This window comes from Sebastes umbrosus, chromosome 11 (assembly GCF_015220745.1).
Source record: "Sebastes umbrosus isolate fSebUmb1 chromosome 11, fSebUmb1.pri, whole genome shotgun sequence".
NCBI classification, from domain to species: domain Eukaryota; kingdom Metazoa; phylum Chordata; class Actinopteri; order Perciformes; family Sebastidae; genus Sebastes; species Sebastes umbrosus.
This window is the reverse complement of record NC_051279.1, coordinates 12385189-12400654: the sequence shown is the minus strand read 5'-3', so window position 1 is coordinate 12400654 and position 15466 is coordinate 12385189. Positions and strand designations below refer to the sequence as shown.

The 15466-nt window shown below is 39.1% G+C and overlaps 2 protein-coding genes across 10 annotated transcripts in view; both read left to right on the top strand.

The window, feature by feature from the left end:
- arhgef1b (Rho guanine nucleotide exchange factor (GEF) 1b) overlaps window positions 1–7167 on the top strand; it is a 50631-nt gene extending 43464 nt beyond the window's left edge. For all 9 annotated transcript variants that reach the window (XM_037785969.1, XM_037785973.1, XM_037785971.1 and 6 more), the window contains 12 exons: window positions 288–388; window positions 561–635; window positions 752–827; window positions 2094–2261; window positions 2374–2461; window positions 2566–2667; window positions 2832–2884; window positions 2995–3138; window positions 3248–3373; window positions 4287–4471; window positions 4936–5040; window positions 6881–7167. In XM_037785969.1, coding sequence (XP_037641897.1) covers window positions 288–388; window positions 561–635; window positions 752–827; window positions 2094–2261; window positions 2374–2461; window positions 2566–2667; window positions 2832–2884; window positions 2995–3138; window positions 3248–3373; window positions 4287–4471; window positions 4936–5010 — 1193 coding nt within the window. In that variant the 3' untranslated portion in view covers window positions 5011–5040; window positions 6881–7167. The remainder of the gene's footprint in view (window positions 1–287; window positions 389–560; window positions 636–751; window positions 828–2093; window positions 2262–2373; window positions 2462–2565; window positions 2668–2831; window positions 2885–2994; window positions 3139–3247; window positions 3374–4286; window positions 4472–4935; window positions 5041–6880) is intronic.
- Window positions 7168–8903: 1736 nt separating this feature from the next.
- Window positions 8904–14048, top strand: cd79a (CD79a molecule, immunoglobulin-associated alpha). Its single transcript, XM_037786073.1, has 5 exons — window positions 8904–10555; window positions 11363–11692; window positions 12830–12945; window positions 13175–13237; window positions 13420–14048. The coding sequence occupies exons 1-5, from the start codon at window positions 10516–10518 to the stop codon at window positions 13543–13545; spliced, it is 675 nt and encodes a 224-aa protein (XP_037642001.1). The 5' UTR covers window positions 8904–10515; the 3' UTR covers window positions 13546–14048.
- The last annotated feature ends 1418 nt before the right edge of the window (window positions 14049–15466 follow it).

Here is a 15466-nt window from a genome sequence, read left to right as displayed (position 1 = left end):
TTATGATATATCAGTTTGTGTAAATGTGGAAATTATGAGTAAATTACATATTTTTTCTGCCAAAATGCAGAATATTATTATGTTAATGTTTTAAACCACATGTGCCGATCTGTATCAGAACACAGGATAAATGTGGACTAACTTAAAGCACACCAGCAAAACATTTAAACAATCGATACGGTCCGTCCCAGATTTTTTTGTGTACGCTCGTGATTTATGGCTTTTTGTTTGGGCTCTGCTGTGAAAGCTGCATTTTCCTCAACTCTGTGTTTTCTGTCTCTCCCCAGAGGACCCGACAGAGAAGGAGAGGATCCAGCAGAGCGCAGAGTGCTGCAGAAAGATCCTCAACCATGTCAATGAGGAGGTCAAAGTGATGGAGAACCTATTGGTGAGAAACACACAATCCATCACTCAGCGCACTGTTATGTAGTGATTGAGCACCAATTGGAGTCTAGTAAATTCATCTTGAGCCCTCTGAAGGTCTCTGCTTGTTAGACGACATCTACGTCTGTGCTGTCTGATCCTCTCTGACCCGCTAACCTTTCTGTTTCTGTTCCCAGAATCTGAAGGACTACCAGCGTAGACTGGACACATCAGGGCTCAAACCCAGTAATGAGCTTTATACAGAATATAAGGTAAGGCTCTTTCAACAAAGTTTGTTTGCACACATGGTTGAACTTTACAGATCTGAGTTCTTTGACATTTTTCGTTGCAAGAAACATTCTCATTATTCTCCCCCCATCTTTTCTAGAACATCGACCTGACTCAGAAGAAGATGCTTTTTGAAGGCCCTGTGACCTGGAAAGTCACAAAGGAGAAGGCAATTGGTAAATATATGCTTATATGTGCATTACATCTGTGCAAACTGCCTGTGATTATCAGTGTTCTGCTGCAGAAACAATAACAAATATTTTAAATTCAACATTTAAAAATGTGCTGAACTATTTTTGAACAGTTAAACAATTTATTAGACTCATGCTAATATTTATTATATTTAATTAATACAATTCACATAGATTGCAATTTATCTGTTTCCAAAATGCAAAAACCCCTGCAATTGTTTATTTTGGGATATATATCTTCATTTCCCCTTTTCAAATTTGTATAGATTTAAGTGTGTTATAAAAGGAAACCCAGCTGTGTTGTGGGTTGTTTTGTTTTTGAGACCTCATTGACTGCTTGACTTTTTTTTATATCCAGTTCAATTCAATACCTTTAAACCTCAATTCAATTCAGTTCAACTTTATTTATTCCTGTATGGGCAATTATATGCAGCCTGGATCAACAGACAGACACACAATAGATAGGAGAAGAAAGAAAAACTGCTGTTAATCACAACAGTAAAAACAATCAAGTCAAGATGTTTAAACTATATTTGGAATTGGTAATAATATATTAATAAATAAATATAGATATCTTAAAAGAACAGTCTAAAGTAACGAAGCCATACACATAAAAAAATTACCTATGAGGAATTGAGAAGACAGACAGCAGACACCATCTCTTCCTTTCTGTCTTTTCCACTTCCCTGTGAGGTTATAGTCCTTTTGAATTTTTTTTTTAAATTAGTTTTTATTTTATTTTAGTTTTAGTTCATTTTCAGAGTGTACTTGCTAGTTTTAGTTTAGTTTCATTTTCTATATATTTAGTTTTAGTTTGTTTTTGTTAGGGCCAGCTATGAAGCTACATATACACCCAAAGTATAGGGTTGGAGAACTGTGTAGGAATGGACGTAATGTTTAATCTCCGTGCTACTTTAGTGAAGTAATTGCGGCATAGCGTCATCTCCTGGAAGGTCAAGTCGGTTCAGTTTCTGTGGTCCCAAGAGTTGACGGAAATTCATGCTGTTTCCTTTGTTCGGCAGTTATATATTATAGCTAAAAAAATAAAACTGAAATTAATTTCTGTTCATTTCTATTTTATTTGTTTTTATCCAGTTAATATCATTTCAGTTTAGTTGTAATTTTTCTTAAACAATATAGTTGTTATTTAGTTTCAGTTTACTAAAAATATTTTTCACTGCTTATTTTGATTTTAGTTAATTATAATAACCCTGCTTCACCGTCGTACTCTTCCTCCTTCCCGTCTCTCAGAGGTGCAGTGTGTGTTGCTCGGGGACCTGCTGGTGCTCCTTCAGAGGCAGGACGACAAGATGGTCCTCAAATGCCAGAGCAAGAGTAACATCGCAGTACAGGAGGGCAAGCAGATGCTGAGCCCCATCATCAAACTGGACTCAGTCTTCCTACGGGAGGTGGCCACAGGTTAGCCGCACACAACAGTACAGTACAGTACAGTAGTTTCACGGTCACTTCCATTGTGAGATCAATATCATTCAACCTTCCAATTGCTGTTTCTTCCCTCCTGTTCTGTCAGATCGGAAGGCCTTCTATGTGATATTTACGTGGGACAGCGGTGCTCAGATCTATGAACTGGTGGCTCAGTCTGTTGGAGAGAGGAAACTGTAAGTGTCAGAGAGAAACACACAGATTAATCGTGTTTGTTTCAGAAGGTAAATCATTGTAATCTCATTTGTGTGTGTGTGTGTGTGTGTGTGTGTGTTTACAGCTGGACTGATGTGATAAAGACAGCAGTGGATGATCTGAAGAAGAGCCCAGCACCCATGAGGTTGACGCTGCCTCCTGGAGGATCTCCCTTGAGTCCCTCTGCGTATGTGTCAATGTGTGTGTGTGTGTGTGTGTGTGTGTGTCAATGTGTGTGTGTGTGTGTGTGTGTTTTACTCGTCTGTTGAAAGAGCGAGACGTATTCATCGGCTGCCAAAGTTCACCTATCCTCAAAATATCTCATTTCTTTTGTCATTTTCTCTCCGTCAGGCTGACTGCCCCTTTGAGCCCGACTGAGAATGGCGGTTTGAAAAGCAGCATTGGTGAGACCGCAGCGCTTTATCAGCCGAACACTTAATAAATAGCACAAATTTGTTATTGTTACACATTTCTGAAAGCTGGAGCCAAACTTGAGCCTCGTGTCTGTCTGTAGATCGAGATAAGGACAGCTTGACGGATGACAAGTCTTCAGACCCCAGGCACAGGCTGATTGATTTCCTGTCAGACAAAGGCTTCGACTTGATAGCCCACTCCAACAGCGATCAGGAGAAGGTGGCCAACAGTGCTTTGGATGAAGGTGAGTGAGGGGGCTTCTATAGATGATTTTTATGTAACCGTCTTTCCTTTCTTTCATAGCAGCTTGCCTGTCCTTCTAATGAAAACACTGAATGTGTCTCCTGTGTTAGTCATGTCGCTGAAAAGGCTGTTGGTCGGCAGCATCAGTCTGTCAGAAGACTCGCAGCCTGATGAAGAAAACGGAGAGGAGCCATCAGAGAAGGCCAGTCAAGAAATGGACGGCTGTCAGTCGACAGGTAGGCTTATGGCAAGTTGAAATTTTACAAAGCTAGTATAGTCGGAGTGGGGGAAAAAATCGATACAGCATAGTATCGCGATATTTCGCATGGCAATATTGTATTGATACATTATTATTTAAACTATTAACCTCTTAACAATCTGACGCTACCAGCGGGCCCTGCCGCTATTCTGTATTACAGAGGTTGTAGCGGGCTCAGTCTTAAAGCCAGAGTGAAGAAACTAGTCCCTTGACCTCTGAGTGAAAACTGTATCGTATAAGATAAAACAGATGTTGACAAACTGCATAATTTGCAGTTGAAAAAAGGTAATGAACGGACAAACCAAACACTGGCTATAGAGAGAGTGTTTCACGTTTTTACGTCACCTGAAGGCCACCGTAGTTCTCCGAGGCGCTTACTTTTGCTTGAGTGCAAAACCGTGGTACTGCCAGTCACCGTCTGACTTCTGTTGCTCCTAAAATAGTGTCATTATGGTAAGCATGGCCTCTGAGCAAGGTGAACAGCGTTACCACGGTTTTGCACTCTGCGGCTCACGTTACCGCAGTCTTGGAAAGGGAGGGATGAATGGAGGGGTACTCAGTTGGTTGCAATCTGCAACCACATCCCTAGATACCACCAAATCCTGCACACTGTCTCTTTTAAAAGAGTTATTAAACATGAATAGTGCACTTTTACACTCTCCAAAATAATTATTTGGTATAACGGCAACGTCTTGTCGATTATTGTAAAAACTGGATTTTGAGATCTATTTCACCATAAAATGACATTACAGAGAAATTCAACAATATCAGGAGGTTACATTGGGACCAGGAAGCTTTACAATCCACGGTTTTACTGGGCAGAATTTACTACAATTCAAAACAAAACTGACTCATAGTGTTGCATCTAAATTGAGTCTTTCGTTCCACAGAAGAAAGCCAGAGCACAGACCGGGGAGCGGAGGAGGAGAACGATCACTCTTGTGAAAAAGAAGGAGCAGGGACGAAGGGCGAGGAGGAGAGGAGCATCAGTGCGCCCCTGGTGCTGTCCCAGGAGAGGAAGGACGAAGTGTGCAGGAGGCTCCGCAGTCTGCAGGAAAAACTAAAGAGACTACAGGTGAGGGGAGATGAGAGTATAGAGAAAAGCAGGGAGCAGGTAGTATGACAGGGGCAGATAAAGATGAGAGACATAACAAAAGATGGGAGCCGACTGGATAGAGACACACAGTTGGGCATCAAGGATTTCACTGAGGATAACTTAAGTAAGGAGCGAGCTGTGGTATACTTTGGACAAATGGGGCCAAAATGGCACAAAAGAGAAACTAGAGAATAGAAAACCATTTAACCACTGCTGTTATTGCTTGGCTGAAAATTGCCTTGTGAAATTGGACTTCTCTGAAAATGGCTATTATGTCTAGCGCCGGCGATGGGATGTGTCAGAGAAGCAGCGAGGGAGACGAAGAGAGGATGTTAAGAGGCGGAGGTTGAAGTGTGTGTGTGTGTGTGTGTGTGTGTGAGGGGGTGGGGGATGCGAGTGTCTGTCCTCAGTTCCTAAGGTGATATTGATTTTGCGTGTTGCAGACTGTAGAAGAGGAGCACCACAGGCTGCAGGAGGCCCTCTCCAAGTTCTCACTGGGGGGGGGGAACTTCCAGTGAGACACCATCACGCCACCTGCTGGCCACTAGGTGAGATCACTGAACTATTTAACGTATTATTATTATATTTAAAGTGCTCAAGTATAATTTAAGTAAAGGTATCTGATTAAGTATCATAATTCATCATCAGGGGCATAGGTTTAGTTTCAGAAGTGGAGAGACACCAGATTGTTCTCTTGACGATTAGTTGACTAATCGGTTGTTTTAGTCTTAGTCGATTAAGATTTCCTTAGCCGATTAGTTGTTTTGTATGCTTTCATGCTGAATGACTTATTTCCAAGAAACCTAAGAGCACATCTCAGGTTTATACAATAATTAAAGTCGTGCTTTTATATGATTCTTTGTGAAGAAACTCAGTTTTACAGATTTGTCCATTAAATCAACTAATTGATTAGTCAACAAAATCATATGAGTGTTAGTCCACTAAGAATTTCTTTGGGTGAGGACAGTCCTACTTTCTCAACAACAAAATGTGATTGTGTGCAATTTCCTGCTTCAGTCCAGTGAAAAGAAAATGGTTATCAGGCTTTCCATAATAATGATTATGATATGAGAATAATGCATTTTATTTCTAAAGCACTTTTCAAATCAGAGTTACAAAGTGCTTTGCATGGGAAAATCAAAACGATTCAGCACTATAAAAGAGATAAAAATCAAACCTTGAAGAATGAAATAAAATCCCCAACAATAAAATAAGATAAAATGTATTATAACTAAAATGTAAAACATGAATGAACAAGAAAAAACAAGAAGGTAATAATAATTGCAATGCCATGTACCAGTGTTGTAGTCAAGACCCCAAGTCATGACCAACAGCAGAGTGTAGTGGGGCAGAGACAAGACCAAGACTTTGAGGGGTTGAGACCAAGGCAGGGAGAGACCGAGTCAAGACCAAGACCAGACCAGTGGGAGTCCCACACTGCATGACACACTTACGATAAAATGTGGAAAATACAAACCATAGGTTGTCCTCCAAATGATCTGAAAGATCCACATTCCCATAAAAACAAATGAAGATTCCTCTTCATTCACCTCTTTTATTGCCATACAGTAAATACTGTATATGTGTGTATGTATCAGTGTACCATGAGAAATGTCTTGATAAAATAATCAAAAGGCATTGCAGAGGTGAATTTTCTATGAGGGAATGTCCCTTTTTTTTCTATGAGCAATCATAGTAATAATGTTAACAAATAAATCAGACAATAAACAGGCAGTTTAATGATATCCCTGCAGGCTTGAGATAAAATCCTGAGTCTTTGTCTGAGACCGAGACAATGCCGAGTAAAAATGCGGTCGATTCCGAGACAAGATTGAGACCTTTAAAAAGTAGTCTCGAAACCAAAACCAACACATTTCTGAATTATTAATGTGCTAAACCTAAATAAAATCCTGTTTAGTTTACTTGATAGAGGCTTGATGGTCATCTGTAAATAAAAATATTGATTAGATTGTTTTCAAATGATTGTTCTACACAAAATAAAACATGAGGACTTTTCTTAGTCCTGAGAAATGTCTGCAGCCTTCCTGTCGGGCTGCTTCCAACCCAAACAACCTCCATAAATAAGATAGGGCAGCTTGTGTGTATCCCGAGAGGCGAAGCTCAGAGAAAAAGGGTCTGAAAATCACTCGCGGCAGCTCTCTTAACAACTGAAGGCGACTGATGAGCAAAACAACATTGTTCTAGTCTCATCTGCTTTTCTTGCAGCTGTTAAGTCAGAGGACGCTGTTTAGAGATAGTTAAGTGACTAAATCAAACTGAAACTGTAAAAGTGCCTGGAAATTATGCTCTTGTTCATCATCAAGCTCATTAACTTTACATGCTGTTATCTCACATTCAAACTTCCCCTTCGTCTTTTCTCCTGTTTAGATTTTTACTGGTGCTGGTTTGGAGTGCAAGAGTGACTTTCAGAGGCTTCCCTGGAAATTCCTTAAACCCTCATAAGTCATGCCCGGACCCTCTGCTGCATTAGGGGGCTTTATGCACAGTGCAGCGGTTCAGTGATGGAGAGCATGGGAGGGCGTGTGCATGTGTATGTGTGTCCGTTTGCGTGCATGCTTGGTAGAGAGGTATACAAAGAAAGAAAAAAAAATAAGACGGGATATCCTACTTTTGAGTGGGACATTGTTTTTGCGGAGAGGTGCCAAAAAAAAAAACGAAGCAATATTTTGCAGTGAGAGAGATGCTGCCTAACAAAACATAGTGACTGCGATCTGCTGTAACACACATACGCACACCAGAGACATGCACGCGAGAAAATAATTTACATTATTGCTAATAGCACATGTGCAGTAAAGGGGAAAGGTGGAAGCCTTCAGGGGCCAATGTAGCGTTTGAAGATGTATTGAATTACTACTGCTGATATATAGTGTTATTTCTAGTCTATGCCAAAGTATCACAAGGATGCACTTTTTTTCTGATCAAACTAAGTTGAATCCACACTGTTTTTGCGAAATTTATTTACTCTCTATTCAGTACAGCTTTTGAACAGTTGGGCTTCACGTAGGCAGCCCTCATTATTGAAAATATTGCATGCAAGAAAGTGTGTGTATGTGTGTTACAAAGTTTTTAATTAAGAATGTGCTTGTTTGGAGGGTTCTTACTGTCATTAGGTCACATAGAAACATTTATAAATAGTGGCACTATAGGTAATCATGCTGTTAATAATGGAGACTTGTTTGTATTTACCGCTTTTATTTATTCCTCTGAGTGCTGTCGGGTCAGTGAGATGCCTCACCTGAGTGAAAATGTTACAGCACTGGGCTAAAAACAAAAAAAGGTGTGTTAGAGAAAAAGAGAAAACATAAGAAGGCAAAACTGGAATGTGTAACGAAGATCAAGGTAGTGAACAAGAGAGATGTAGGGATGGAGGAGTGAGTTTAGAGGTGGTTTATTTTGAAGCCGGCTTGAACCAGACGGTTACGAGAGGATGTGTAGAAAACAGGAGATTAGGATTTGAGCTCACTGTACTGAAAAATGTAGACACACACACACACACCTACTGAGAGCCCAGTGCCGCAGAAGGTCGTTCAGTGCCAGCGTCACCTTTCTCCAGATTCACAGCTCCTGATCCAAAACACAGACTTCAGACGGGGTTATAAATTGTATTATATGACGTTAGATTCACGTTATTAGCAAAAGATTCTAATCTTCCCTGGTAGCAATATTTGTATCCAAACTGTCTTTTATTTTTATTCAGCAGTTGATTGTAATTATGATGATATAATTTCCGAGTACTGACGTAACTGTGGCTGTGCACACAGGACCAAAGACGTAACAAAGCACCATTAGATCCTCACATACCAGCTGTAATTCTCTTAATGCTTCATCTGTGTAGTCACTTAATGCAGGGGCGATCGCTCAGTAGCGCAGTTTCCTCTCCCCAAACTCCCAACATGTGGCAAGTGAAGGGATTTCAAAAGCACATCGGAGAATGAAGCATTGGTTGTCAATAAAAAAAAACAGTTACCCAATACCCGGTTTTTGATTCTCTAATAGATGTAGATACGGAGATGAAGAATGTTAAAATATGAACACACCCAAACTTAATCTGAAGATCTGTGATTTCTTGCATACACTTCAGTGACTTTCGTCAGCAAAAATAATTAATGAAAAGGTTGTCTGTTTGGGACAGCGAGTGTGCGTAGAAGCCGGTGTGACTGTACTGATCTGACCTATATAGAGGACAGTTATTAAACATGAGCATGGGACCTGTTCCAGCAGCAGAGAAAAAAAAAAAAGGACAAGGCAACAAGACAAAAGTGAAGCCAGATGAGGATACAAAGGAAAGGTTGACGGTTTGGAGAAAGGAAAACTGCCGTCTCGGTCCAAGGTCGCTCTCACCAGCAGCACTGTGATCATGATCACTTCCTTATTATGCATCCTTTTGACCCCACTGAACCTCAGTGTGAACTCGTCGGTGCCGTTAGTCACTCGAGTGTCACAAGATGCTAAATCATAAAAGTTTTCTTCCTCTTGTAAGATGTACATAGATGTTAGCTTCAAGGAAGAAAAAAATGTAGAGAAAGCATAAATTAGCCCCCTTCTTTTTGTTTATTAAGCTTATTAGCTACACACACCTCTTGATAATACCCTCACTTGTGATAGCATGATCACCTTTTTCCTACCGCACAGTTTCACCATATGTTGTGTATTTCATTTGATTTACTTAAACGGGTCGGGGAGGTTTTGTTACTGTTTTTTTTGTTGTTTTTCAAACAAGCTTTTGTAATTATGTACTATGCATTTTGGCCATAATGGTGAGAGAGACAGGACTTGTCTGTAACTTGTCTATGCATGAATGAATTTAACAATTATGCAAATATTGTAACCACGACATATTTTTTTGGTGTGCACGTTAAAGTGCAAACCCACTCTGTTGCCTACTGTGGCTATCCAGCTTACCGATGGGATACGTTTAAACAGATCATCTCGACCAGGGATTTTTAATTGCCAAGCTGCAGTGGTCAGCAGGTGAAACCCAGTTAAACACCAGCTTACTTAAGTGGCTGAACGACTGCTACAGGCACTCCTCGCTCTCTCTCCTTTAAATGCTTTTCCTCGTGCATTCTATATACAAATACCTAGATGTATAGAAAATGTATTTATAGAGCGGTGCCTTGTCTGACGATCAAGTTGTTTTCTTCATAAAGGGCTCTTAAGTCTGCAAACACAATCACGTCTTTCATGGAGGACTGTGAAATCGACCTCTGAGAGTGAGAGACGATGACAAATTGACTAGTTGAGAGAGATCATCCCAGGATTCTGTTTTTGTGTCCACCTCCATAACAGCAATAGCCCTCTGCCAACTCAGCCAGCCAGTGCCCTGTATAGAAAAGACACTGCTCCTTGTCATACAGGCATCTGCCATCATGTCTATCTATAAACAATGAATATGCAAGAACTATAATGTGTATTTGGGTTTTGATTTTTTTTTTTTTTATCGTGTAAGAGGCTCTTTAATGATGTATACTTAAGGAAAATTGTGGTACGTTTTGTTTTTTAATTCTTCATTTTTTAAATAAATTGGGGAAATAAATTCCTGTTTTGTCATTTTATATAGTAACAAGCCAAATATGTTAGAATAAATTGTGAGCTAATGGTTTAGGGTTCAAGGTTAGTTTGGTTTGACTCTTTATAAACACAGAGGGGATTGTACTAGGATCCTATATGTTGATTTCATAAACCTGTATCTGGATGTATACTTTTAAAATATATAGTATGTATATAAAAGGTAAAAAATTTTGGCTCTGCTTTCATAGTATTCACATATTTTCATAGAAATTAACATATAAGCTATTTTCTAAATGCATGCAGATATAACTTTTATGCAAAGGTGGGACAGTCCAAACTCATTCAAGCATACATCCTGACTGAGAAAAACAAGACACCAGCGCGTTCGTACCATATAGCAGCGAAGACGAGGATCAATGTTGTATTAAGAATTTTCTCTGCAGTAATTCAGTACGTTTTTTTTATATCTGGATCAAACATCTGTAACAACAATGGGGACAGTTACAAACTTCCTCCTCTGCAGCTTTGTCGGTGAGTCACATCAATTTATTTTAAAGATAGAATATTAATTAAAATACTCTTTATAAAGTATATAAACAACAGTATGTATTTGTGTAGATGCAATTATCTTCTGTTTTTGTGGAAAATAGGCATGTCTGTATATTAAAGCTTGTATATGTATGTACTCTGTATAACTTTATTTCACATTTAGCTCTTGTGAGTTCTGCTTCAGTGAACCACGTCTCCTGTCAAAGCAGATGGCTGTGCTCTCATGTTGCTCTGTTAGTTTTGGTTAATTATGCTCTACATTTACAGCTCATTTTATTCATTTTTGTTACTCCACATCATATGCCCATTCAAAATACAGTTTATGCATTGTGATATATGCAATCATAATTATAAAGGTGCTATCGATAACATTCAGCCACTAGATGTCGCATCCTCCATCCCGCTTTCCATTGCATTTACTACACAACAAGTCGTTGCCAGACACTTACCATCAAATGCTATTTATCTGTTTTTTTCCACACTAACTGATCACCCGGAGACACGTGATACCAACGTCGTTATACTATTGGCTCACAAGCCTTGTTAGAAGTGGGAACCAAACATCAGATGTCTTCCACAAATATGAACAACAGGAAAAGACACATTTTTATTTGCCACCTTTTTAAAGGCTCTGTAGATGTATTATTTTTTAGAAAATATTCATCTGCATAAAAATGTTATCAATAAGACCGTTAAATAATTTGACAAATGTTGCGTTAAAATCAAACTATGAGCAAATGTATAACAAATGCACAAAACAATGTAATATAATTGCTGCTTCCTCCACAGTGGGTATTGCTCAGAATAAGGTGATTTTAGAGGCGGACATGCCCTTCATTAGGGTGCAGGTCTTCCACACAGCTGATCTGGAGTGCTGCTACAGCACCAAGGAGAAATCAGTGAAATTCACTTGGGTCAAACAAGCTGGCAACAGCACCAGACATGATGTACATCCTGTGAAGCATTCGGAACCTGTGGCTAAAGGAAAAGGCTCCGACAAATTTTGTGGCACCCTAACCATCCAGCCGGTGCAGCTGAACGACTCCGGGCTGTACCAGTGTTGGCTGGACGGCAGTGACGTCAAACTCATCTCACATGGCACCTACCTGCAAGTCTTCAGTGAGTGTTCATGATGGAGTGAGATGGAGTCAAGTGAGCTCTAAGCACCGCTAACACCTCATAAGCCATAAATCCTGTTAACGTTAGTCTATCCGAGAGCTGTGTGAGTGGCAGCATCCATGCATATCGCAGCTTGGTTAATCTCCACATCATCTGAATGCTCTGATTACAGTCTGCTGCCCGGTCATTTACTTTAAATAGCCCCAAGAATAGATCAAGTTGCAGTCACGCTAATGTGGAGAGGCATTTGTCACAATGAAAGGCCATTTTGCATCATAATCTCAGATGGCAGATGTGGAAACGTGAAACAACCACAGCTCCTCTGGAGGTGTTGCACATTAGTTTACGAGAACTCTTACTTTAAGGTCTCATATCATACTCACTTTCAGGTTCAGACTTGCATTTTGTGTTTCCACTAGAACATGTTTACATGCTGTAATGTTAAAAAAATCCACTATTTTCTCATACTGTCTGTCTGAATATGCCTGTATTTACCCTTTGTCTGAAACACTCTAATTGAAATTTTAGTTTAATTTAGTACGCTAAGACAGTATGTGAGACATTTTAGTATGTCCGAAACCTTAGTATGAAACCAATAGTACGTGAATTGCATACTATTTCAGGTGAAATATTACAGTATGTGATGACATAAATTACTGGTTAGTGCATCCGAAAAGATACATACTACTGTTTATTTACAAAAGTATGTTGAACAATAGTACACATATTGGGTATGTACGTAGTGCATGGTCTTAAATATTGTACAGTTGTGACATCACAAAGTTACAGAAGTCCTGACAGCTTGTTTCAAAGGCACAGTTTCTAAATACAGGCTGTGTGTATTTCTCCATGGATTGAGTGTTTCTATACTTTCACAGTATTTATTGGGCGCTTAAACCTGCTTTATTACAAAAAAGACATGAAAATCTCACTTTTTACAATATGGGACCTTTAACAAAACAATTTATTATTAATTTACTGTATATATTAGACTGTTCTTTATACTAAATAGTACACTTCTATTGTATTAAAAAGACTCTGGACTCCATCTTTTTTCAATTGTCCACTCTCCCTTGCTACAAAAACATGTAAGCACTTGTTTAGTTTGTTTCACCTGAGCCCTGTCTGTATTCCTAGAGCCGATGGAGAAGACAATAAACCTCAGCGAAAGCACCAAAAACAAGATCCTGACTGCTGAAGGAGTCATACTGCTCCTGTGTGTGCTTGTGCCTTCTGCCGCCATTCTCTTCAAGGTCAGGAGGTCACTTTATTATGACTGATTGAATGAATTTCCAAAATGTCTCAATAATGGTATTACCATATCATTCATGTCAACACACCAGAAATGATTGCAATCTGTAACACAACCCTACTTGGACTGTTCCTACCACATATAGCTATAAGCTTCTCAAATGGATATCTTTTCATAGTGTTTCTTGCACCATTTCACAGCTTTACCAACTTCTGTTTTCCCCCTCACAGTCACAGAGACTACAATCACTGGAGAAGAAGAAAGCGAAGAAGGAAGAGGAGAACATTTATCAGGTAAATGAGTCAGCTCTTCTCTGAGTCAAACTCATGTGTCATGGCATGCATGTGAGAAGTCACATTACTGGAAGCAGGAACAAAGGCATGAATGAACATATTATCTTGTACTAATCAGTTTAACATGAATATGTTTCATTGATTTGACTTGACTTACATCTCCCTTTTCTCCTACACGCCAGGGGCTGAATGTGGACGATTGTTGGTCCACATATGATCAGATCGAACGCTCCCAGGCTCATGGCCCCTACCAGGATGTGGGCAACCTTAAGGAGGAAGAGGAGCACATCCAGCTGGAGAAACCCTGAGGGAAAGGGGAAATGCAGAGAAAGAGAGAGTGTTGAGTCTATTTTGAGGGCTGAAGTTTAACTGTGTGATCTCTGAATATCATTTTCATTCTGCATCACACGCATTGGAATTTGGAGTTTTTGTACATAGCCTGCAGTTACAATCTGATAACACATAGTTTAATCAGCTTGTTTAATCTGAGATTGAACATTGATTTTTGACCTTGGAAACAGCAGTTGACAAAACAGTCTCACCGCAGGGTCCACTCTGTCAGAGCCATACCCAGGATTATAGAAATATTGAGGTCAGAAGATCAAGATAATTTTGAAGATACCTCTTTATACATTCAGCTGTATTTTGTACAAATTATAGGCATTTAAACACTTAAAGCAGCACTAGGCAGAATGTTTTTGGCATCATTGGGCAAAAATCCCATAATAACCTTTCAGCATATTGTAATTCAAGTGCTCTGAGAGATAATTAGACTTCTGTGGCTCCTCATGGCTCTGTTTTCAGGCTTTAAAAAAATCTATCCCGTGACGGGAGACTTTGGCCAATCACAGGTCATTTCAGAGAGAGACCGTTCTTATTGTTCATTTACCGGAGGCAGCTGTCAAAGTAGGGAGTTGATCAAATATGAATCACTGTTACTGTAATGCCTATTTCTCGCCTCAAATGTTTTCAGAAACATCTTGTAGTGTACTGTTTAGCTGTATAATGAGGAAGTTTGCTCTGGCTGGTGGGTGGTGCTTTGTATTTCCTCAATTTATCTCAACATGGCTGCCAGGTTACAAACTTTCTAATTTTACAGCCAAACAACACACTACAAGATGTTTCTGAAAACATTTGAGGCGAGAAATAGACATTACAGTAACCGAATATTGATACATATTCGATCAGCGCTGCCTAGTTTGACCGTTTGATCGAAGTTTGTGAGTGATTGACAGCTGCTCAGAGACGACAGACTCCAGCTCGGCTCTGATTGGTTGTTTTGCTCCGGTCTGTGAAATCTTAAAGATGCCATTAGGAGCACCGGAGGACACCGGAGGACACAGAGGCACATGCTTTTTCAGATTACCTGTCTCATGCACTATACTGTCTGCATATAGTGACCGTTTTATAAAAAATAACTTTTAAAATCACATTTGCTCCAGTTCTACCCACTGCAGCTTTAAGTACAAATGTATGATTGTGATCAAAAGCTCCATAATAGCTTCTGAGTGAGTGGTGAGACTATTTTGTTATCAGTTTATCAGCTTTCAGCTTCTGTTCATTAAAAAAATATATAGCCTATAATGAATATCTTGCTTCTTACTGAATGACTTTATGATGTGTGACAATGGATTTGCTTTCTGCCATTTCTGAGTGCTCAAAGAATAAAGTTGTGTAAAAAAAAAAATCCTATAAATTATTCTATAGATAGATAGATAGATAGATAGTAACTTTATTGATCCTGAGTGAAATTCAAGTTTCCAGCATCACAGTTCCATAGTGCAAAACATGTTAGTAAAAAGGCAGTAAAAAAATTAGTAGTACAAAGTACAAAAAAATATACCAGACATAAAAATACAAGGAGATGAAGAAAACTGTTAAAACTGAATATAGTGCAGGGTAAAAACTGTGATACAGTTGTCTGTGATAAAATGTGAATATAGTACAGAAGAGACTGTTAAAAATGAATATAGTGCAGGGTAACTCCAGTAGCTTAGTCTATGAAAGTGCACTGTGTGCATTATTATCTGTCCTGCAGACCGTCCTCAATATACAATGTATACATATATACACATATACATGAATGAATGAATGAATGAATGAAAGACTTTATTTCGAACATAAAAATAAATAAAAACAGATACAAAATAATAACAAACAAATATCATAGAATGATAATATAATATAAAGTATAAACTATCCCAGATTTACATTGTCTATACACAGTTT

Coding starts and splice junctions, on each gene's coding strand:
- cd79a (XM_037786073.1), top strand. CDS start 10,516: ATGGGGACAGTTACAAACTTCCTCCTCTGCAGCTTTGTCG. Junction 10,556..11,362: donor CCTCCTCTGCAGCTTTGTCG/GTGAGTCACATC, acceptor CTTCCTCCACAG/TGGGTATTGCTCAGAATAAG. Junction 12,946..13,174: donor CTGCCGCCATTCTCTTCAAG/GTCAGGAGGTCA, acceptor TCCCCCTCACAG/TCACAGAGACTACAATCACT.